The sequence below is a fragment of the Podarcis erhardii genome (assembly GCF_964252035.2).
Source record: "Podarcis erhardii genome assembly, chromosome: 5".
NCBI lineage: Eukaryota > Metazoa > Chordata > Lepidosauria > Squamata > Lacertidae > Podarcis > Podarcis erhardii.
Genome location: NC_138509.1, coordinates 2,007,930 through 2,033,256, shown reverse-complemented (window position 1 = coordinate 2,033,256; position 25,327 = coordinate 2,007,930). Strand labels below are relative to the sequence as shown.

General features: G+C 40.2%; 1 protein-coding gene across 4 annotated transcripts in view; it reads right to left on the bottom strand.

Annotated features, from left to right (window-relative positions):
- The window catches only part of LRP6 (LDL receptor related protein 6), a 107,159-nt gene that overhangs the window by 76,301 nt on the left and 5,531 nt on the right, over nt 1-25,327 (bottom strand). For all 4 annotated transcript variants that reach the window (XM_081861346.1, XM_081861344.1, XM_081861345.1 and 1 more), the window contains exon 2: nt 14,904-15,297. In XM_081861346.1, coding sequence (XP_081717472.1) covers nt 14,904-15,297 — 394 coding nt within the window. The remainder of the gene's footprint in view (nt 1-14,903; nt 15,298-25,327) is intronic.

Sequence of the window (25,327 nt, the reverse complement as noted above, 5' to 3'; positions counted from 1 at the left end):
CTTTTTCCTCATCTCCCTAAAGAACCCCCAAAAAGCTCAACAACTTTGTCTTTCCTCCCTAAAAAAAAAAGCTCACTGCCAGTTTTTTATTCTAGATCACAGAATAAAAGACTGAGTAGATCACAGTCTCTTTGGAGATGTAAGTAACTCACCGGCTTTCTCAGTAAGAATGAACACCACCTACTTATGCATACAAAATAGGAATTCAGAGATAAGACAAATAGGAAATAAAAACCCACAGTGGTTTCATTTGCAAGACCCATTTGAATAAGGGAAATCAGGGAAATCTTTATCAAGCTAGGACTAGAGGAAGGGTAATAAATGAGTGTTCCTTCAATCTTATAAAACAAACAGGGTCAAGAGAAATTTTGTGTTTCTTTTATTGAAAGAGGAAAGGGCATAAAGATAAAATTCTATTGATATGCTATTTTTAAAAATAATTTTATGTTTTTAAACATCTCCAAAAATAAACCTTGAAAATTTTGCTCCCTGCTATTTTACGTTTACATCTAGTGTTTTTTTTTAAAAAAGATGCACACAAAAACTTCATTGCAAGATGTCGATTTTCATTTATATCATGTCAACATAACGAACTTGACTCAAAGAGTGGGGAGGGGGGAGATGCAAATGACTTTCAGCTGTTAGCATGTAATGGAGACAAAATTATGTATTCAACTTATAAATGAGTTATAAGTAACATATATATGTTACACCATTGTTGAAATATCTACACTGGCTGTCTATTAGCTCCCAAGGGATGTTGAAGGTTTTGCTGTAATTTAAAGCCCTGCACAACTTGCAGACCACTGCCCCAGATACAGACAAAGCGAAGGAGACCCTGCTGCTCATTCTACAACATAGAATCATCGAATTCTAGAGTTGCAAGGGACCCCGAGGTCATCAAGTCAAACCCGCTGTGATACAGGAATCTCAACTAAATTATACAATAGAATAATAGAATTGTGAATTGTCACTTGGTGACAGCGCAGGAATGCGCCCTTCTTGGCAGCAGTACCCACCTTTTGGAATGCCCTACCTCATTTAATTCCTGCAGCTAGGACAGTAATGATAGCTGTTTAAAACTTAAGTGGTTACCCAAGCTTTATAATAATAATAATAATAATTTATTATTTGTACCCCGCCCATCTGGCTGGGTTTCCCCAGCCACTCTGGGCGGCTTCCATAAAAACCAGAAATACACTAAAATATCCCAGATTAAAAACTTCCCTGAACAGGGCTGCCTTAAGATGTCTTCTGAATGGACTTTTTATTCTTTTGTACACTTGTCAATTTTGTTTGTGATATATAGTTGCGTTTTTCTCCATTTTAAGGTACTTTTATTGAATGTTGTTTGCAGGTTTATTGTTCTTGCATTTAAAACAAGGAATTTTTTATTACTGTGAATTTCAGTTTGGGGGAACGACATTACTGATTGGGATGACCTCCGCTACTGGAGACAGGCAGGGTCTTCAAGGAGACTTCCAGTTTGCTGCATAATGGTGTCGGGGCGCGAGTCTGCTCCTCAGAGAAGGACCCAATCGTTCGAAGGGGTTTAGGAGGAAACGCAAACGCGCTGCGTATCCCCAAAAAGCTCAAGAGGGAGTCTTGAGCCCGGAGAAGATTCGGTGGCACCTTTTAAGGAGCTCCCCGGTCTCTTTGCCACTTCGCAAGGAACGGGGCGGAGTAAAACTCCAGCGCAAGAAGCATCTATTGCCCCATGGCGAGAAGCCCTGAGCATCAAGTGGTAGAATCATAGAATCATAGAATCATAGAGTTGGAAGAGACCACAAGGGCCATCGAGTCCAACCCCCTGCCAAGCAGGAAACACCATCAGAGCACTCCTGACATATGGTTGTGAAGCCTCTGCTTAAGGACCTCCAAAGAAGGAGACTCCACCACACTCCTGGGCAGCAAATTCCACTATCAAACAGCTCTTACTCTCAGGAAGTTCTTCCTAATGTTTAGGTGGAATCTTCTTTCTTGTAGTTTGGAACCATTGCTCCGTGTCTGCTTCTCTGGAGCAGCAGAAAACAACCTTTCTCCCTCCTCTATGTGACATCCTTTTATATATTTGAACATGGCTATATTTGAACCCCTTAACCTCCTCTTCTCCAGGCGGTAAATTTCCACTTATTTTTTTTTATAGACTATTTATTAAAATTTTCAGAGATAATACAATATAAAAGAAAAAGAAAAAATAACAAAAATACAAAAATACAAAAATGAAAACAATTAAAAACACATAGAATTTCCATTACTTATTTTCTTTTAACTTATTTCCCAGACCTCCTCATACCTCCCTTTTTTGTATTCCAATTCAGATTGTTAGTTCACAGCAAATCCTCACCATTAGTTTTTACTTATTTCTAAACCCTTTTTCATATTCTCTTAAGCATTACAGCTGGAGACCACTTAATTTCTGTCCAACATCATTCTAACATTCATTAATTTTACAATATTTCTGTAAATAGTCTTTAAATTTCTTCCAGTCTTCTTCCGCCGACTCTTTTCCCTGGTCTCGGATTCTGCCGGTCATTTCTGCCAGTCCCATATAGTCCATCACCTTCATCTGCCATTCTTCCAGAGTGGGTAGATCTTGTGTCTTCCAGTATTTTGCAATAAGTATTCTTGCTGCTGTTGTGGCATACATAAAAAAAGTTCTGTCCTTCTTTGGCACCAATTGGCCGACCACGCCCAGGAGAAAGGCCTCTGGTTTCTTCAGGAAGGTATATTTAAATACCTTTTTCATTTCATTATAGATCATTTCCCAGAAAGCCTTGATCCTTGGGCACGTCCACCAAAGGTGAAAGAATGTTCCTTCAATTTCTTTACATTTCCAACATTTGTTATCGGGCAAATGATAAATTTTTGCAAGCTTGACTGGGGTCATGTACCACCTGTATATCATTTTCATAATATTCTCTCTTAAGGCATTGCATGCCGTGAATTTCATACTGGTGGTCCACAACTGTTCCCAGTCAGCAAACATAATATTATGACCAATATCTTGTGCCCATTTAATCATAGCTGATTTCACCGTTTCATCCTGAGTGTTCCATTTCAACAGCAAGTTATACATCTTTGACAAAATCTTAGTTTTGGGGTCTAACAATTCTGTTTCTAATTTTGATTTTTCCACCTGGAAGCCAATTTTCTTGTCCAAATTGTATGCCTCCATTATCTGGTAATAATGAAGCCAATCTCGCACTTTGTCTTTTAGTTTCTCAAAACTGCAATTTCAGTTTATCTCCCTCTTGTTCCAAAATTTCCCAATATTTTGGCCATTTGGTCTCCATATTGAGCTTTTTCAGGGCTTTTGCTTCCATTGGTGACAACCACCTTGGGGTTTTATTTTCCAATAAATCTTTATATCTTATCCAAACATTAAACAATGCTTTCCTGACAATATGGGTAAATTTTCCACTTATTAACAAACGAAATTCTTACCTGATCAGCATAAAATTTTACAGACTTTAAGCTGACAACACAATGGGAGGAAAAAAGGAGGTCCCCCCAACGTGGTCTAAGCACTCACTGCAAGGAAAAATTATACAGGAGAAGAAATGTAAAGGACTGAGATTGAATTTATCAGATGTCAAAGGATTGCTAAGAAGAGGAGTTTAAGTGAACATTTAAATGGATATTGAAACTTAAGTTCTTGTTGAGGCAAGAAGAGGAGTAAAAACCTCCATATTCTTAAGGGGGTGAGTGACTGAGAACCCTTCTACTCCCATTCCAAACGTGGAGAGAATCAGTTTAAGGGGGGGGCACAGACAAACATGACGGTAACTTTATAATACACAAAAAGGCCCATCAGTAAATGGATTCAGGACATGCCAGCTTTGGCAGCAGATAAAAATTACAAAAAAGCAGAGTTGCCATACACCCAGGAATTCCTGGACGTGTCTTCTCTTGGGGGTCCTACATGTCCATTGTGTGTGTGTGTGTGTGTGTGTGTGTGTGTTACATTTTAAAGCAACTGTCCTGGATCTTTATATATATATGTGTGTGTGTGTGCGCGCGCGCACACGCACACACACACAGGTGACCTGGGCTCTGGTTCAGGTTCTGGACAACCTAGGCTCTGGCGTGGGCAGCCCGGGCCCTAGTTCAGGCTCTGGCTCGGCTACAGCCGAGAGACTATTGGACGATTGCCCTAAAACAGTTCAGCGACTTTTTGTGTCCAGATTTTGACCTCTTAACATATGGCAACCCTAAAAAAGGGACAAGTTCACAGCAATATGGCAAGAATTCATTGATATCTATGTAGTCTCTTGTGAAAATGAAGGTGCCTTCTATAAGAAGATATTCAGGTGCATCCCCCCTTTTTTTGTTCTGTCTTCTTTCTGGTTCTATTATAACTGAACAACACAAGGTGGGCCTAAAATATTATTTCTCTTCAAAGCCAAAGTCATTTCTCAAATTACCTCTTCTTATAAAAATCTGTTTAAATCCATCTAATGACTGTGTAATGAAGGTAAGGGCTCAAGTGATCTCATGATTGATGAATACAAAGTGTTGCATGTCTTGTTGTACCCTTGTTTATAAGGTTCATTGCTCCAGTTGTATTTTAAACTGTACCATAAAAATAAATCTTATTATGTAATATGTATCTTTACAATATACAAATCTTTCTCAAAATTCATTTAAAGTGATTTAGTTCATTGTTTTGATTCATCTGGGCTTTACTCCAACCGCTTCACTCTAGACTTTTTAGATCTCCAGAGTAGAAACTAATCTAGTTAACAGCTGTCATTTCTCTACCTTTAAGATTTATTCACAGGAGTTACTACATATCTACAAGACAAAAATATCTGTGAAACAACCAAAAAGAAGAAATTGGGTTTAACGCAATATCTATTTTGTCACCTTGACTTGTAGTTGAAGAGGACATTAAACATATGCAAAAGCAGATTGCCCCCTGTTTAAAAGCATATTCTTCATTTTGGATCATACCAGGTTGTGGTCACTGTAAGAAAAGAAAGTACAGTGGTACCTCGGGTTAAGAACTTAATTCTTTCTGGAGGTCCATTCTTAACCTGAAACTGTTCTTAACCTGAAGCACCACTTTAGCTAATGGGGCCTCCTGCTGCCGCCGCACAATTGCTGCGCAATTTCTGTTCTCATCCTGAAGCAAAGTTTTTAACCCAAGGTACTATTTCTGGTTTAGCAGAGTCTGTAACCTGAAGCATCTGTAACCTGAAGCGTCTGTAACCTGAGGTACCACTGTAAATATACAAAGAGAGTGACTGTGCTTGAGGCAGTAAAACGAATAGATTAGGATAGGCCAGCAAGAGATGAGGATACACCAAAACCCACAGGCTTAAAACTATTGAGCAACATGTTTATATATCACTGCTATATGTATGTTCACCAATGGTGTACGATTTCTTAATGTAACACATGACTTTCAATAGCAGGCTGAGAGAAGTGATCTGGGAGATATTAAAAAGTCATCTGGAAAGAAAAATAATAATAAAAGGGAAGGGAACCAAATGCATGCCAATAATTGTGCGCATCCCATGCATAACTCCTTATGAGACATGCTAAGCAGCCAATCTTGTCAGAACCTTCAAACTATGAACATTCGTTTCAACTTCAAAAGGGAATGTCAGAGGAAAGAGAACTTGCTTAAATGAGAACCAGATTATGAGTTCCAACTTCCCATCCTGTTCCATTGCCAAGAAGCAACAACACAAATGCCATTTGCCATTCCCATTGAAGACTGCAGCAGAATATTAGTAATAGATCAGCAAAATTAGTATAGCAATGCATCTTAAATTAATTCTATATAGTGGGGAAATATGAGATGTCACTGCTAATGAGAGCAACTAATGTGAATTTACCACAAAGGTTTGTCAAAGGAGGAATATTGCTTGTGATGAAGAATGGGTTAGAAATGTTTCTTTAAAAATAAACAAACATATGATGCTGATTTCAGTCAGTCAGATAATTGATTCATCTAGCCTAGTATTGGCTACTCCCGCCTTTGCTAACCTCATTCCATCCAGATGTTTTGGACTGCAACTTCTGCTCATGCTGCCTGGGACTGATGGGAATTACAGTCTGAACTGGCCTACTCCTTTTATCATGGAGTGTTCCAAGTTGTCAGGGAAAGATTCTTCCCCAGAACTGATACCCAAGATCCTTTAACTAGAGATGCAAAAGACTGAATCAGCAACTTACAGTATGCAAAGCATCTGCTCTATCACAATTCTATTCAGACTAATAGAAACAGATTCATCCCCAGTCCAAGTGTCTAGTGTCTTTAGAAACAATATATAACTGTAAAAAGAAGAAGAAACATATTACAAGGAACTATTTACACATCACACTGTTAATTACCAACCAAGAGGAGCCCTGGCAAAGAGGGAAAACTGGAATTCCCCAGAGTGCTCAAATTCCTATGGATCAACAGTGCAAGATGAGAAAGGGATCAGAGAGGAGAATGAAAGGTTCATTCATACAAGGGTCTCCCACCAATGTCTGAAGCTGCACTGGTAGTCTATGCAAATTCTCCTGCTCTTTGTTGCAAATAAACAAATCAATAAATTGAATAAAAATGGAAATTGCAGAATGCACAAAAAGTATACATTTCCTACAAAAAGAGACACAAAACGTTTGATTCCTAAGTATGCTAACAACCTAATAGTTTGGTTCCAGGTGGTGCCTAGGAAGTTAGAATTATTTTTCCAACCCTAATTAATAGGGCTGTGCAATGTATCAATACATTGTCCAACACCGGTTTGTAGACCACATTGTGAGAAGAGTTTGAAAACAATTATGTGAAGCACAACCTTCAAAACTCCATGGCAGTGGTGCCAGCTCCGGAGACCCTGGAGGCCCAGGCACCTACAAAACGTTTGCTTTGAGTGGCCAGCTCTGACTTGTCACCACCTTACCTCTGGCACTCCGGCACAAGTTCTAAAAAATGCACACTAGAAAACAAATATATGTACTGCTTACAAAAGTATAGGAGAATAACACTGTTTGTCTCATTTTGAAGACCAGCAAAAGTAAACAGTTCAGTCTAATGAGGTTAGGCATTCAGTAATTGAATAGCCATGACAGAAAAAGCCAGTACCCTGAATAGCTTCACTTACTGATTGCTAAGCTTCAGGAGAAAGGGTAAAATAGGCAATACCATTCAAAAGTCAACCCATAGAACAGAAACGCACAACTTGGCAGTACAGTGGTACCTTGGGTTATGAACTTAATTCATTCCGGAGGTCCATTCTTAACCTGAAACCGTTCTTAACCTGAGGTACCATTTTAGCTAATGGGGCCTCCCGCTGCCGCTGCATGATTTCTGTTCTCATCCTGGGGCAAAGTTCTTAATCCGAGGTACTACTGCCGGGTTAATAGAGTTTGTAACCCAAAGTGTTTGTAACCCAAGGTGTTTATAACCTGAGGTACCACTGTAGGTAGGGGCAAAAATTAAAATAGGCTAAACTTCTTTGGACCGAAGTTAGGTTTTTAGCAACTCACTTTCCAAGTAAAGGTATAATTAATGATTAAACTATTTTGCCAATAGCTGAATTCATTTGCCTTCTGATTAAACTTTTCATTAAAGTTATTGGATATATCAGCTACTCTTCGCTGCACTGTCATACGGGACAAACTTAATTCTCAAAAACACTTTTTGATCGGGACATAATCCAGAAAGTGTAGTCAGCAAACACTTCTTTATGAAGTCACCTTCAGTAAAAGACTTCCCAGCAGCAGCAATTTTTTTAAAAATCTGAAAACTAACCTTAGTAGCCGCCTCATTTTCTGACTTTGCTTTCTTGAAAAACCATTGTTCCCGACTGAGAGTTTTCAACAAATTGGACGCTTTAATCTGTTTTTCATTGGTGTCCAATTTACTTAAGTCAGGATGTTTCAATTCGAAATGGCAACAATGATTGCATTCCTTCAGAACGGCTATTACTTCTCGGCAAACAAGGCACAATATTTTGTATCTTGTGTACGTAAGTAATTATCTATTTGTCCACTCCGGATTAAATACTCTATGTTATGATTTGATCATCCGTTTCTTTTTATCACCCATTTTACAAGGTCATCCCAAAAACTTTAATGTTCAAACCAAAAAATCTCCACAGCAACTGCTCACATACAAGGGCGCCAGACCCTCATGCAACTTAGAGGGGGCTGTGCAGAGACTGAGGGAAAGAAGGCTTCATGTTGTTGCTGCTCATCGCATGGTGGGCGTCAGCTGCGTTGGCACACGGCTGCACTCACTTTGTCCCTATTCAGGACTGCCTGTACAGGAGAGCCTTCAAAAATCCTGTTACATGAAAGGTTTTGGGGTACCACATTTACCATGGCAAACAAATGTTAATGCATTTTGCAGGCCTTCCTTTTAATATCCAGAATTTGCGACTCTCTTAAAACATTAAAAGATTAATGTAAGCACCATCCTCCAACTGTCCCTTAATGGGCACCATGTCCTATCATGAGTGTTTTCTTGTCCCAGGCAATGGGACTCCAATATTATGAGATTCATTACAATAAAACAACAAGGAGAAGTCAGACTTACAAAGTGGGCTTAAAGATGTTAAATCTTTAAAATGTCATATAATCCTCCTAAATATTATTCCATGGTATTTTTCCTAAATATTAGGGGTTGGGGGAAGAGAAGAGGTCACAAACCTCTCAAAAGCAGATTTCCAGTGCTTCATTATGTAAATAAGACAGGAATGCCCACAAGTGGAGGAAGTAAATTAGTTGTCAAAATAAGAAAGCAACCCCCACTTCCTTGATTCCCTTCCCTCTCCCTCTCTCCAGAAGCAAAGCTCACTTTGCTTAAAAGCACATCCATACACACCCCTTCTCTTCTGAAATAAGGGGGTGGAGGGAGATGACCACTTGGAGGAGAAGAAGGGGAGAAAGAGACCAATTCACCCTCTCCTATCTAGAAGCAAGGAAGGGAAAGCGAGCTAAAATGTGTGCCTCATTAACAGCTGAGCAAAGGCAGAGGGGGCAAAGGGAGAGGTGGAGGTGGGTGGGTCAAAAATAGGTTGCTACTGTCTTTGGAATCTGCTGGATTGCAGGACAGTTTGCTTTGTCTCCTACAAAATTAGCTTTGTCTCCTGCAAAGTTAGCTTATGGAGTCTCTTTAGCATATCAAAACTCCGGCATGGCTCCCCTTTATCACATACACTGCCCAACAATAAAACAACAAGAATCCACCAACAGCATACAAATCAATATGGCAGGCAAAGTCTGACAAATAGCCTGGTCCAGAAGGACTTTCAGCCACTATTACAAAATATTAAGAGAAACATTATCCACTCCCCTTAAAGATCTTATGAATGAAATTTTACAAGGGAGAATGACACCAACATTGTGGAAGAATTCTTACATTACTCTCTTCCCCAAACAAGATCAGGATATACTCCAACCCAAGAACTATAGGCCGATCTCCTTACTGAACAATGATTATAAATTGTATGCGGCAATAATAGCAAAAAGGCTGACGGTGTTCTTAGAATCATATATTCATGAGGATCAAGCAGGTTGGTGTGTGTTTTTTTACCAAGGAGACACCTAAGGAATAATACTAGAAATGTATTAAATGTGATTGAATACTTGGAAAAAAGAAATGTAAAAGAAGGAGCACTAATATTCCCAGATGCTGAAATGACCTTTGACAACATGTCCTGGGTCTTCCTGAGGAAAGTAATAGAGATTATAGCATTCAGAACAGCATTCTCCAACAAGATAAATGCAGTTTATACAGAGCAATGGACAAACTTAATAATAAATAGTAATGTTATGGAAAAATGTAGTATCAAGAAGGAGACAAGGCAGAGGTGTCCCTGTCACCACTGTGTTTATCCTAATGTTAGAAATATTAACTAGAGAAATATGAAAAAATGATGAAATAACAGGAATCAAGGTTGGGCAGAGAGAGTACAAAGTGAAAGCCTTTGTGAACGTTGTGTTGACGTTGGAAAATCCAATGGAAAGTGTCCCAAGGACAATAGAAACTATAACAAAATTTGGCAACTTAGCAGGATTCTATATAAATATGGAAAAAACAAAAAATGATAGTTAAAAATCTAGACTCAGAGGCAAAAGAACATTACGGGAATTAAATTGGGAGGGATTAAATATTGGGGGATATGGATATCAGTTAAGAATTTAAACCTTTTCCAAGATAACTATATTAAAATCTGGAATGAAATAATAAAAAAAAACCTAGAAAATTGAACTAGAATCAACCTTCCTTTGTTAGGAAGAGTATCTGTAGTCAAAATGAATGTTTTGCCCAAGATGATCTTCTTATTTCAAACACTGCTAGTGATAAATAGCCTAGAATGTTTCAAACAGCAGAAGAAAGATGTGGCAAACTCCATCTGGGAGGGGAGAAACCCCCAAATTAATCATAAAAATCTGACAAGATGTGAGAGGAAGAGGGGTTTTTGCCCTTCCTGACCTCAGACTTTATTATGAGGTAGTGTGCTTCTGCTGGATGAAAGAATGGATACCAACACTTTAGACCTAGAAGGTTTTGACCTATGCTTTGGATGGCATGCAAAGCTGCATTAGGACAAATCAAGGGTGCATAAATGTTTCCAAAACCATGTCATAGGAAGAAGTATATACATGGTTTGGCAGAGACACAAAGATCTTTTAGAGGGGAAAACCTCAAAATGGATATCACCAACTGAGGTGGTCTCAGTTGAAAAGGTTGACCATAGACGAGAAGTGGACCACTTACAAAAATCTTATAGAGTTTAAAGAAGGAGGAGTTTGCTTGAAAAAAGAGAACAGATTTTGGATCATACAGTAGATTGGTTTCAGTACTTTCAGGTGAACGAGTTATTTAAAAGAGATAATAAGGAAAAAGGATTTGCGGAAATGAGTTCAGAATTTGAAAAACTTGTAAGAAGAAAGGATGATGAATTAATCTTGAAAATTTATAAATTTCTACTGGAGTGAGAGACCAAAGCTGCAATGGTAAAGGCAACAATTGCAACATGAACCACAGATATTGGTTACAGCATGAAATTGTCCGCATGGGGAAAAATAGGGGGGGGGGCATGAATTTTTCTACCTGTTATCTTATGATGTACAGGTGGTACTTGACACCCAGGAAATTAGTGAAAATGTATAAAAAAGGGTCTCATTTATGCTGTACTGATCCATATGTGGTGGTCATGTAAATATGCTAGAGAGTACAGGCATACCCTGGTTGTCAAACACCTTGGTACTCGTCTGTTTTGGCTCTCGAACGCCGCAAACCCAGAAGTGAGTGTTAAAGTTTGAGAACGTTATTTGGAAGCCGAACGTTCGACGCGGCTTCTGATTGAGTGCAGGAAGCTCCTGCAGCTAACTGGAAGCCGTGCCGTGGTTTTTGAATGTTTTCGGAAGTCGAATGGACTTTCGGAACGGATTCTGTTCGACAGCCAAGGTACAAGACTGTATTGGGAAATGTTCCATACACAATTTAAAAAGATTCTAAAACTCACATCTCCCAAAAAACCAAAGGCCAGGCAGGGCTGGGCAATGGGCTCTTTGAGGTAGTGAATGCTTCCCTCTGTGAGGGAGTCTTCCTAGACCCATTTAAATATGTCTGTCAGCCCATTGCATTCTCTCGTAGGAGGCAAAGCCTCTTCCTCCACTTTGAATGAGCTGGACAGTCTTCTGCATTTCTAATCTTGCCTGTAAAATGTTTTACTTGTCTGCCTTCTACTTAAAAAAGGGGTTATGAAGTGCAAAATGCAGGCAAGTAAAATGTTTGAACGCCAGCAACTTTGGAGGACATGCTAACAAGTCTGGGTGAGGAGCAGAAACTGGACTTTGCTAAATCAGTAGCTTCATCCACTTGGTAAACCTAGCTGCAAAACAGAAACTACCACATCCTTAGTACACACTCTTTTTGTGAAACAGCCAAGACACCACATAGAACTTTTAGAAGTCCAACAATTATTATTTGCATCCTACATTCGGGAACCAAGGCTTGTTCTTAATACAGCTTTAAAGCAATGAACACAAAAAAGGACAAAACTGAAATGAATACCCAACAAAGTAACATGTTAGCTTGAAAGTAAATTCCACGTACGGTAAATCTGTGGAACTTGCTTCCCGAAATGTTTATGTGACAGTACAGCTACATATGTGCAAGTAACAGATCATTTAGCCATGATTCAATGCAAAGTTCACAGAACTTGGTAAGTGTCCATACATGCAAAGTAATACCCAATTCTACACAATCTTTGAGCCATTTAACAAGTTTAGCATTTCACCTGTCAAAACCACTTCAGTGTCAAAGTGACAACAAGGTGAAGACACAAAAAACTGAGTGAAGCCCCAAAAATGTTACTAATGAGCTGCTGGCAACACTTAAAATGACAATTTCAAGGAAGTTAATAAATCTTGTAGCCCACACTAGGTTTTTATGAGTTGCAATTAATACCATATGAATAAGGGATAGTGTTGTAGTCACATAGGAATTGATGTGCAGATAGACACAGAAAAGTATGTTACTTTTTTCTCAAAAAAAACAAAAAACAAAACACAAAACGTTTTTAGCTCAGTAATTAAGATGTCTAACCAACTTATTAAAAAACATACATGGAAAGCAACTCACATCTTGACCAATGTCATGGAACATTTTCCATTTTGATTAGTCTGCCAAGGAATCCCTGTACAATGATAAGGATTTGAGGAACTGTGCAAAAGCATGCACACATTTCATACTGGTCTGTTCAATTTCAACATGAACTGAGAGTATGCCTTAGACTAGAGTTTTCCAAACTTTTCATGTTGGTGACATACTTTTTAGACATGCATCATTTCGCAACACAGAAATTCAGTTTTACTAGCAAACTGGAGGTTAAACTAACCCCTTTCCAGCCCTCGGAGGAGCACAGGGAGCGTTCGCCTGACACACCTACACAATGCAGCCGACACACTAACGTGTCATGGCACACAGTTTGGAAAGCTCTGCCTTAGACACACAATCAACAATCCTTCATTAGTGTCTCATTATAGAAGTAGATAGCTCATTGATGCACCAGCAGACTTTAACAGAAACATGTCTCTAGGTTCATTAAATAGTAGTGGCAATCTACCTCTAAGGATTCACACCGTTCTTTGAATAGTTTAAAAATTAATTGTCTGGAGGAAGGGTAGCCAGTGTGGTGCCCTCCTACTTTAAGTTCTATCATTCCAGAACCCTGGCCATGCTGGTTGATAGGAGTTGTTTACAGTGGTGATAGTAGTAGTAGTAGTAGTAGTAGTAGTAGTAGTAGTAATAATAATAATAATAATAATAATAATAATAATTTATTATTTATACCCCGCCCATCTGGCTGGGTTTCCCCAGCCACTCTGGGCGGCTTCCAACAAAATATTAAAATACAATAGTCTCTCAAGTTACAAACTTAATTCATTCTGGAGGTCTGTTCTTAACCTGAGGTACCACTTTAGCTAATGGGGCCTCCCGCTGCTGCCGCTGCGCGATTTCAGTTCTCATCCTGAACTAAAGTTGTTAACCCAAGGTTAGCAAAGTTTGTAACCTGAAGTGTTTGTAAGCTGAAGTGCTTGTAACCCAAGGTACCACTGTATTTTTATTTATCAGATTTTTATCCCGCCCTTCCTACCAAAGAAGCCAAGGATGGCAAACACTCCTGTAATAAAAATAAAATAAAAATTAAACAAAACATGTTAAAAATATTTTAAACTTGTTAAAAAATCTAAAAACAACAACAACAACAACAACAATAATAATTTTTTATTTATACCCCGCCCTCCCCAGCCAAGGCCGGGCTCAGAGCGGCTTACAAGCAATAATAAAAACAAGTTGAATGATTACAACTTAAAAACAAAATTAGAATACAACATTAAAATATTACAACATTAAAATAAAATGTAGCCTCGACGCAGGAGGAGAAGGAAAGAAAAAAAGAAAGAGAGGGAGGGAATCAAATTGGCTCCAAGCCAAAGGCCAGGCAGAACAACTCTGTCTTACAGGCCCTGCGGAAAGAAATCAGATCCTGCAGCGCCCTGGTCTCATGAGGCAGAGCGTTCCACCAGGCTGGAGCCAGAGTTGAAAAGACACTGGCTCTGGTTGAAGCCAATCTAACTTCCTTAGGGCCCGGGACCACTAGGGTGTTGCTATTTATGAACCTTGAGGCTCTCCGTGGGGCAGACCGGGAGAGGCGGTCCCGTAGGTACGAGGGTCCTAGGCCGTGAAGGGCTTGAAAGGTCAAAAGCAGCACCTTAAATCTGACCCTGTACTCCACCGGGAGCCAGTGCAGTTTGAAAAGCACTGGGTGAATATGCTCCCATGGCAGAGACCCCGTGAGGAGCCTCGCTGCAGCATTCTGCACCCGCTGGAGCTTCTGGGACAGCTTCAGGGGAAGCCCCGCGTAGAGTGAATTACAGTAGTCAAGCCTGGAGATGACCATCGCATGGATCACTGTGGCAACACAATAAAATATGTGGCCAATGGTGTGTGAATAGGCCTCCCAAAAGAGAAACATTTTCAACAAGCTTTAAAAAGAATACAATAATAGCACCTGCCTAATAGGCATGAAGTTCCAAAGTGCAGGTCCTGATATACTAAAGGCATGACTCCTGACACACACAGAATAGACACTGTGCATGACAACCCCTCAAGTAAATAATATACTAACATATTTAGTCTTATTAGTTTGTTTGATAACTGAACAGCTTTTCAGGACACAAACAGAAGTTCAGGAAGAGGACATTCTGCAAGAAAGGTTCACCTAGTAATAAGCACCATTACACTGCAACTGGAATATAGGCTTTGGCAGCTAATGCTGTAGCAAAATGAATTTTGATCTGTACTCTTTTCCTAGGAACTTCTACCAAGCTAGCAAAAGGTTCCCCACACTCAAACAAGAGTTTTAAAGAACAATAAAACTTACCCTCTTGCAGGATCTAAGGCAATTGCTCTGGGTTGATCCAATTCTTGCCAGAATAAAACTTTTCGCAAAGATCCATCTAAATTGGAAACTTCAATCCGGTTTGTTTCAGAATCCGTCCAGTATAGTTTTTCGCCTAGCCAATCACAAGCTAGCCCATCAGGTGATAAAAGCCCAGAAATAACCACATTTTGCACACTCCCTGATTTGTTGAATTCTGTTCGCTTAATGGCTTCTTCGCTTACATCACTCCAGTATATCAAGCTGTGGATGAATACAAAGTCCACAGCAGCTGCATCCTCTAAGCCACCCACCACAACGGTAGCATTCTCATTCACCTGTGCAGCGTCTACCAGTCTCAGGTCACGCCGATTTGCATATAGCAACAGAGGAGAGCCTAGGAAAGAAGAGAAAAGCATTGAGCTGGGCTATGCACAAATTAAGGATTCAATAGACATCAAGTCACAACATGAAGTAATTAGCAAGTTAATATTTAATTTTTATTAAAAAAGAACTTCCAGTGTTATCACCTTTCTAAAAAATACGAGGGATCTGAAATCACAGGTGATCGTGATCATAGTTACAACAACTTCAATAACTCACTCTTAACACTAAGAGCTTTGCAAGTAAGAATGGATATAGTCTTTCTCCTCCACTCATAAGGTAACAACACAGGAGACACACAATTAAGCTGACCAGCCCTAGGGTCTGGACAACAAGACAAAAAGCACTTCTTCACACCACACATCGTTAAATGATAGGTTGTTCTGCCACAAATAGTAAAAATGTGCACTGGCTTAGATTGTTTTAAGTGGGATTTGATAAATTCACAGAGAATAGATCTGTCAAAGGCGCTTTACTAAGGAGGATAGCTGAACAGAGCCTATACATTTAGAGGCAGTATACTTCTGATGACCCACAAGTTGCTTATGAATTTCCAGACACATCTGGTTGGCCCCAGATGAAGACTGAATGTCTCATGCAGCAAAGCAATTTTGTTTGTATGCAGTCATCAAAAGTTAGCAACACACAAGAGAATGCGAGGGCGCACATGCACAAACCTCACACCTATCTTATTTGGGGCCAAAATACGTTTCTCTGCCTGGTTGCCTGGAAACAAGGCTCATCCAAAACTAGACAACTCTCTTTATTCCCTAGCAAATTTTCCAGTTCCAGGAACCACACTGAATATGTCACAAGCTCATTTGCAATTAGGTAATAAGAGCACATCACATGATGGGCATATACAACCAGTCTGCTGCTTTGACCTATAGAACTGGCATAGTTACAGGTGCCACATAATATTAATTCTGCACTTGTAAGAAATTTTAGTGCGGTAGAAGCTACCTTTGGAACTCCCTACCTATTGCCATCAGATATCACTGACCTTTCGTGTACTTTTTCATTACAATGTTTTTGTTTAGGCGATCCTACCCAGACATGTAGAAGTTATTCCTGTCTATTTCTTTTTAGCTACTGTTGATTTTAATCATCTTTTGAATATTCTTAAATAATTGTTTTTAACTGCTTTTTATCAAGAATTTTAACATTTTATATTTTTGGCAATTGCTTGTAGGGTTTCTTGGAATCAAGCAGTATATAAACATTGTTCAATAATAAAGTTATTAATATGGTTGGTGCTGTGGTCTAAACAACTGAGAAGCTTGGGCTTGCAGATCGGAAGGTTGGTGGTTTGAATTTGCACGACGGGGTGAGCTCCTGTTGCTCTGTCCCAGCTTCTGCAAACCTAACAGTTCAAAAACATACTGTGAGTAGCACTTGATCGTGGATAGAGGACTTGACCTGGCATGTGTAAGAGACTTGGTTGGATGAAGCAGATGGGCCTGTTCTTGCCGCTGCTTGTCTACCAGGTTTCTCTTAAGCACAACAACCCAGGTCATGTGGGTGGGGAGGGGGGGTTGCAGAGATTTTTAGGAAGTCATTAGTTTGCACCAGGCGTCCTATTGGGAAGACCCAGTTTTCTGAGTGCATGTTCTGGAAGTTGGGCAATAGGGGCAATACAGGATTCCTTTTGGTGTACCAACCTCCCCGCTGCACCAAGGACTCCCTGTCCAAGCTGCTTCAGGTCATGGCAGATGTTCTCCTGGAGATACCTAGTTTGGTTGTCCTAGGGGATTTTAACATCCATGCCGACACCACCTTACAAGGGGCCACTCGGGACTTCGTGAAAAGAATGGCCTCCATGGGGCTGTCCCTGAATAAGTCTGGCCCAACCCATAGCCACAGAAATGCCTTGGACCTGGTGTTTACCTCTATGGATGTGGGTGATCTGACACTAAGTAAAAGCAAAACAAAAGAAGTGCCATGGTCAGATCACTTCCTGGTGCAACTGGACTTCTCTGCGACCCATCCCCTCTGCAGGGAGGTGGGGCTGATTCGGATGGTCCGCCCCCACCACTTAATGGATCCAAATGGTTTTCAGAGAGTGGCAGGGGATACTTTATCTCATGTTGATGGCCTTTCAGCTGATTCCCTGGTGGCCTGCTGGAAAGTGGAGTTAATCAGGGCTATCAACTGTCTGGCTCCGAAGCACCCTCTCCAAGTGGATGGAGCCTGGACAGCTAACAAAGTAGTAAGAAACAATAAAACTAAACAAACATAACAAATTAAAACAACAGACTGTAAAGTCAAAACAGTTCTAAGTAAAACATTCATATTTCTTAAAAGTGTTTTTGCTTGGCACAATGTATGCCTATCTAAGGAGGGTGTTTCAAAGGTGAAAAGGCAGCATTGAAAAGTATTTCTCTCCTGATGCCACCCACTGTACTTCAGATGGCAGGAGAACCCAGAGAAATGCTTCAGGTGGCAATTTCAGTAGACTAGCAGAGTGCTATGAGAAAAGACAGGTATTTGGGTCTTTAGCCATGTAGGGCAAGAATTAGGAATCTGAGGTCATTGCGAGGTTGTTGGGACTACAACTGCCATCATCCCTGGCCACTGGCAATGCTGGTTGAGGTTGACGGGATTGTGGACCTAAGCAGTGCAGCTCCACTACCCCACTCTAACACACCACCTAAGCTTAGGGGTTTTAGATTGATGTCAGAAGCAGCAGCTTCTTGTCTGTGCAAAAACACACACACAAAGGAGCAGAGTGTGCGACAAGAGTATAAAAATAACACGTAAAGTTGGAGGGGAGAAAAAGAAGGAAATAGATGTTGTTCAAGCATGTGGAAAGGAAGTGAAAGAGCGGGAAGGACATTGGTGAAACAGACAGAAGGACTGTGAGAGAAGAAAAGGAGCAGTGCCTGAAGTTGCTGACCAACACACCCAAACCTCCACCTTCCAGCCCAATCTCATGCCAAGCTATGATACTTCTTCCTTTTCTGAGTGCATGCATCAACAGAAATAAAAGGTGACATTTTTAAGACAACGTAACAACAATCCTAATACCTGTACGATAAGGAAGGGATAAGAGGGGGAATTGGTTATAACAAAGTTTTAAACATAAAATGAGAAGGGATGAAAACTGCTAGTTTTTTGGGAGCAGCAATACAGTTCACTTTACGTGTTAAAGAAGGGAAGACATGACAAGAGATGAGTAAAAATACCTTTGAGAGGTATGTGGGGAAGAATATATCATGAAAGGCCTTCTCCACCTAGTATTTCTGAATCAGCAAATTCTGTTTGAAATGTGGAGGCTAAGAAATGATGTACTGTACTTAACTTGAGAAAAACTGGACTATAAAACTAACTGCTACAACAAATTCACTAAGAATGTAGCTATTTCCAAAGAAGGATTAGTAGAAAGTGACCAGTGGCCAGTAATTGCCAGTTGATTATGTGAAACCCCATTTCCATCCTCTGTCATTTGTGACTGGCTCTGCCTCTGCACCATCATTTTGCAATTGGCAGGCCTCAATAACTTCCAGTCCTCTCAATGGGCCCTGGAGGTAGAAAGTTTGAGGGCCTCTGTTTTAAAGGTTAAGGCTAGCACCTGAAATTGAGCTCAGAAACTGTCCAGAAGTCAATGCTTTAACATAGGTGATCCCAGGTTAAGTTAGCAGTGTAGCAACGCTGATCTGGACTAGTTTCTGAACTGCCTCATTTAAAGCACATTGCATAAATCCAACCTGAAAATTACCTGTGCATGGAAGGAGTCAAAGTGGATCACAGTTCTTCATTGCTCTCAGCAGTGCTATTTTTCTAGAACAAAACAAGAGGTACTCACTATGAACGCTTCCCTTGTTCTCTTATAATGGCAATGGAGCCCACCTGAGAGGGGCCGGAACTGAGTTCTGGTCTGGCAAGTTCTGACTAAAGAAAAGCCCTGACTCTAAGCCCCAGTAAGCCAGTGGGAGGGAGCATAGGAGAAACTCTGCTTTACCACCCTTTTGCCCATAACTTATTGAAACTGATTCCATGAAATCCCACTAATTTATTAGCATGTCCATATAATTCTTAACAGTATTTTTCTCCAATCTGTACTTTCAACACTTCTGGCAGGTTTCTAAGTAGTATGAGAGTATTTATAGACTTCCTGTTTCCTCCTGTGCCAGGAATGGAGGTTTCCTTTGACACCACAGGGACAGACAGAGAAAAAGAAAGAAAGATGAGGGAATTTATGTCTGGGTGGGAAAGGAACGGCTCTCACCTGTGGATTGCCTTGCGGACTAGCACTTGCTTCCCTATGGAATGGCAGGGCAGGCAAAGGCACAAGTCCGACTGCCACGACCTGCCACAACCCACCCTCCAAGCGTTCCTGGAAGCAGAGGATATCCTGCTAACGGGGCTTTAATTGGAATAAAGTACAGGCACGTGCTAGAGGCAATGAGTTGACAAACTGTGGAACATCTCAGCTACAAGGATTTAAAGGTTGGAATTGAGATAAGGTTTCATTTGGTGACAGAGACGGTAGAGGGAGGAGCCAGTTGTTTTTCAAAGTTTTTCTTCTACATTTCTGATTCGGCAACCCTCCTCGGAATGCAAGGTTAAAACATGATATAAAAAGTGAGCGTGAAAGAAACTAGATTAATGACATGAAATTTAATATCAAACTGGAATTGCATGTATGAGAGGAATGGAATGGAGAGAGAGAGAAAGATGGGGAAGTTTCACCTTTTTAAAGGACTATGTTGAAATATGAAACAAAACCACCCCCGCTCTCCGTTATTTTCAAAGGAATGCGAAGGAGACTGAGACAATTTGGAATTTTCAGCTGAAAGGAGGAAAGGATTCTGCTGGCTGCAAAGTCAGAGGTTTTCTTATTAATCATTGGCAGTTTGGAATCAGACTGCTCTTCCTAGGTTGGAAAAAAAAATTGTGAGGACAGTTTATTTGTTAAAACAGAGGGGTCTCTAACAAGCTCTTGAATCATGGGACGAAGCGACGCAGAGGCTTTTGGAAAACTGTGAGACAACCGCTTCCCCTGAGTCATGATGGGAAATATCAAGAGTTGGAAGAATGAAGGACACAACACCAAATATGGTTGGGACAATATCATGTGGGGTGGGAATTACCACACGAGGGAAAGAACAATGATTACAGACTGAGTACAGTGGTACGTGTTGCGTAACCTCCAGGTTACGGAATCTTTGGATTATGGTCGCGACAAATCCGGAAGTGGGTTTGCCGCTTCGCACATGCGCAGAAGCGTTCTGCGGCGGCGCATGTGTGTGCAGAAGCAGTTCTCCGGTTACAAAATTTTCGGGATACGGACGGACCTCCAGAATGGATCCCATTCGTAACTGGAGGTACCACTGTACTTCACTTGAAACTTTATAAATTACTTAATATATAAACACGAATTGAAAACATAAGATTGTAGCTGCTGTCTAAAGGATTACTATCTTGAAGGGTATGTAACTGAAATTATTAAGATTTCGGAACACAAAAAACAAAATAAAAAACAAAGAGAAACCCATCAAAACTAGCACATGAGGATGTCACTTTAACTAACTTGTATAATTTGATATATAAATAATTGGTTTTAATAACTGTATTAATTGGATAAAATTGGCATTGTTATAATGAGGCTGTTATTGAAACAATATTAGAAAATCAATAAAAAATATTTATCAAAAAGAAAGAGTCTTTAGAAGTAGTGTAAGTATTTCTACAAAAAGAAAAGGAACCTGTTTCCTAATAGAATCATAGAATCATAGAGTTGGAAGAGACCACAAGGGCCATCGAGTCCAACCCCCTGCCAAGCAGGAAACACCATCAGAGCACTCCTGACATATGGTTCTCAAGCCTCTGCTTCAAGACCTCCAAAGAAGGAGACTCCACCACACTCCTTGGCAGCAAATTCCACTGTCAAACAGCTCTTACTGTCAGGAAGTTCTTCCTAATGTTTAGGTGGAATCTTCTTTCTTGTACAGTGGTGCCTCGCAAGACGAAAAGAATCCGTTCCGCGAGTCTCTTCGTCTAGCGGTTTTTTCGTCTTGCGAAGCAAGCCCATTGACGGCTTAGCGGATTAGCACTATTAGCGGTTTAGCAGCTTTTAGCGGCTTATCAGCTTAACGGGTAAGCGGCTTAGAAAAAAGGGGGGGGGAGGAAAAAAACCCCGCAGGAACTCGCAAGACATTTCCGTCTTGCGAACCAAGCCCATAGGAAATTCGTTTTGCGAAGCACCTCCAAAATGGAAAACTCTTTCGTCTAGCCAGTTTTCCGTCTTGCGAGGCATTCGTCTTGCAGGGCACCACTGTAGTTTGGAACCATTGCTCCGTGTCCGCTTCTCTGGAGCAGCAGAAAACAACCTTTCTCCCTCCTCTATGTGACATCCTTTATATATTTGAACATGGCTATCATATTACCGCTTAACCTCCTCTGTAGCAATTCAGGTGCATCTGCCATGCTCAACTTAGGCACCAACGGCTACTTGGTACCTTGTCTGAGGCAATTTAGGATGAAAGAACATTTTCAAACTAACACAGAAGAGATGAGAAGAATTAAGTTTTGGCAGCTATGTCAAGTGTTTTCTTTTCAAGGCTGCTTCTCAGCTCTTGTGTGTTCAGTTATCTTAAGATTTTCTGCGCATACAAGAAAAAGCCTACTTAATTCTAAACAAAAGTAAAGCTAAAAGTGCAGGATACATCCTGGCTATGGAAACAGAGTAATCAGGAGTTCTCAGGAGATATTCTAAAGTGTAACATACTCTCTTAATTATACCCTCTAACTAGAATGCTTACAATGTTCCCACCTTCAGCAACACAAGAAGTTTGCAAAAACTAAAATAACAAACACACACACTTGCAAAAATGCTATTCAGAGCAGAATAATCTTGATGATGCGAAACAGCATTTCCATTCCAGTTTTGCAACAAGCCATATTTGATTGATCCATCCAATCTTAGTGCCTGCATTTAGACATTCACCCATGGTTTCAGAAGCCAGTTTGATGAGGCAATGGATAAGCATCAAGGACACAAAACCTCTCCCTCATCTCTCCCTTCTTCTCATCATATCTTGGCTTCGACACAGAGATCCGGGTTTACATTAATACAGATTTCCTCATTATGTCCAAATCAGAAAACCCTGGTTTAATAAACAAACCAGGATAATCAGAAAGGATGCTGATTTCTTAACTGACATTAAACCAGAATTCCACAGTTCAGATGTAATTGTAAACTGTGCACCAATGTAAGTAAGGATCCCTGTGCTGAAGTAGTTTTGTGGTGGTTAGTGACAGAGACAGGCAAGAAAAGTAGCACGGAGCCACCACACTCATCCTGTTTCAAAAAACATGGTTTACCAGGGGTAGGCAACCTAAGGACCATGGGCCACAAGCGGCCCATGGGGGTCGTTTAACCAGTGCACTGTGCTAAGCCGACGTGGCGCAGTGCCAGGACTCACCTCTGTGGCATCAGAAATTGTGTCTGCGCATGCGCAGACTCCGAAAATCATGTCTGCACAGATGCCGACGCTGGAAATCACGGGCGTGTGCGCTCATGTACACGCACGATCTGGCCCACGGAGGGATCTCTGCTGGAGTCAACCAGCCCAGGCAAGGTAAACCTTGCCAACCCCTGGTTTAAGAAGTGGGAAAATCTCTTAACATGACCAGTATATTGTGGTTTGTTTGAAAGCAGCCCAGATATCAAACCAAGATTATTTTTCTCAGAACAACTCTACATGCAATAGATTCTGGGAAATAAAAATGGAAGCTGGGCCATCGAGAAGCAAGCTGTGCTGTTGCTGCAGAAGAAGTGCTGCAGCTGAGTGAAAGCTATCTCAAATAACTCTGAAACTTACCCTGTTTGCATGGCACTATTTTATGTCAGTAATTGATTTTCGGTTTTGCTACAATTCTAACCTTTACAGTTGACCAATTTGACTTGCATTGTGCTCAATTTTTTATGATAATAATTTTATGAAACTACATATGTCAAAAAGTAGAGAAAAAAATCATGGAAAAATATTGTACTTGGACGTTTTCCAACCCACATCACTAGAGAAGTGTGGCAAGAGGGAAAAGGAGGTAAAAAGAAAGGATAAGGAAGATTGTTCCAAAAGGTGTAATGAGAGCTATAGTGTGTTTGAAAAAGGATGTTCCACTCTATGTTTTTTTCCTGATTCTCATTTTTTAAAGCCATTACAACTGGCAGTGGCCCATCTTTACATCTTCTGGCAGCAATTCCACGTCTCTGTACACAGAGTTACACACACTCAAGACAAATTGTACTGCTGTGGCAGTAAAACACATCAATGTTGAATAAAAATAATTATTAGAATGGTGTTATTGGTGGAGTGGAGGGGACAGAAGAGAAGTGTTTTCGAAATAATCCTGATCCTGAAAGGAAAAACTAGATACTGAGGGAAATTTCTTTTAAAAACTTTGCTTTACTACTTTAAGTTTTATGGAACTTATATTCATAAAAATGGAACTTCTGTTCAAAAAAAATCTAAACACACAGCAGGCACAAGGTTCAAGCATCTACACAATTCTAAACAACGGAAGTCTAAAGTTCCAAACGAACTCATTCACTCTAAAAGATCTTAATCAGGCACCCTTCTTTCTGCATGCACACCTTCTGAGGTGAAGTGGCTGGTGACACAATATAGGGTCTTTCTGTCATGGCATGAAGCTCATGGAGCACTCAGCTGGCACTTAAGTTGCTAACTTTTAAGCACCAGGTAAAACAATCCTATTCTCTGAAGCTTTTAATAAACTGCTGCATTTTGCTACCTTGGCTGTTCTTTCACAGACATTTCTACTTTTATTGCTGTTTCTGATTTTGATTTTTAAGCTGATTGCTTTTAAATTTTGCCATTAGTTATCTCAGAACCTTTTAGTAAATAAAGCGAAATTGCAGTTCTACTTTAAGTCACTGAATAGCAGTGACAGCTTGCACAGCAGACTTCTACTTGAGCAATGGAACATCCTCCCCAAGTTCCCTGTGAATTCTCATAAACTGCAGCAGATTTTGGGGTACACAGTGGGAGGAGAGGTTAAAGAAGTCCAATTACACAAGTGGAACTCTGTTCACACAGCACCAGATACAAACAAGTGTTCATACAGGATAAAAAGAAGGGGAGCTCTCTCAATCTGTCAACTCTTATATTTGTAATCTTTAATTCCTGATGTTTTATGAGACATCTTTTGTTCTTTATTTTGTGCTTTTTAAAATGGTAGAAGAAAGAAATAAAACTGGAGTGAAATGAGCATCCTCTGCCCCCTAGCTGGACATCAAAACATAGCATAAATACAATCAAAGCCATTCCATTTTTATTTTTAAAAATGTTTGTTACAGTACCATAGCCTAACTATTTTTCCTTCATGCATTTTGGACTCCAGTTCCCATCATCCTTGACCACTGGCCACACTGAGGGGCAGATGGAAGTTGAGAGTGTACTACACAGAGAGTAATTTGTGCAAAATACATTTTAATGTCTTGTATCCCTGCTCCAGCATCCTAGCTGCACTGCTCATAGAAATAATTCCACACCAGCAAGCTCCTTTAATATGTGATAGTCTCTTGATGCATGATCTGCATGAGCAGCATTTTTAAGAGGGGAGAAAAGGTGAAACCTACAAACCTACACCTACCAGTGTCTGGTCATGATTTCTAGCTGTGAAACTTACTGTATTTGGGTATTTCATTCAACTCCCCACTTATGCTTACAAGTAACAGCTCGAGAAGCCGCTACCTCAAGGAGGCAGCAAAAGGTATGGAATAAGAATGACCTAATTACTATAAATTTGCTGTGGGGCTTTGGGAGCAGTGTTAGAAACTCAGATATAGAAGCTAGGTGCCAAATGGCACCTTAAACTGGGGTTGCAGTCACCAAAACAAACTGTTTAGTTGTGATTTTGGGGCAAGACGGATCTAGAATCTTATTTTTCAAATTATGGACTGATCGATTATCAGTTAAACATCTGGCTAGTTCAGATGACAAGCTTGAGCTAGGTTAAGAACTTTGAGAACTTAACCTAAAAAAGTTACTTGATTAAGGGACAGTCCACATATA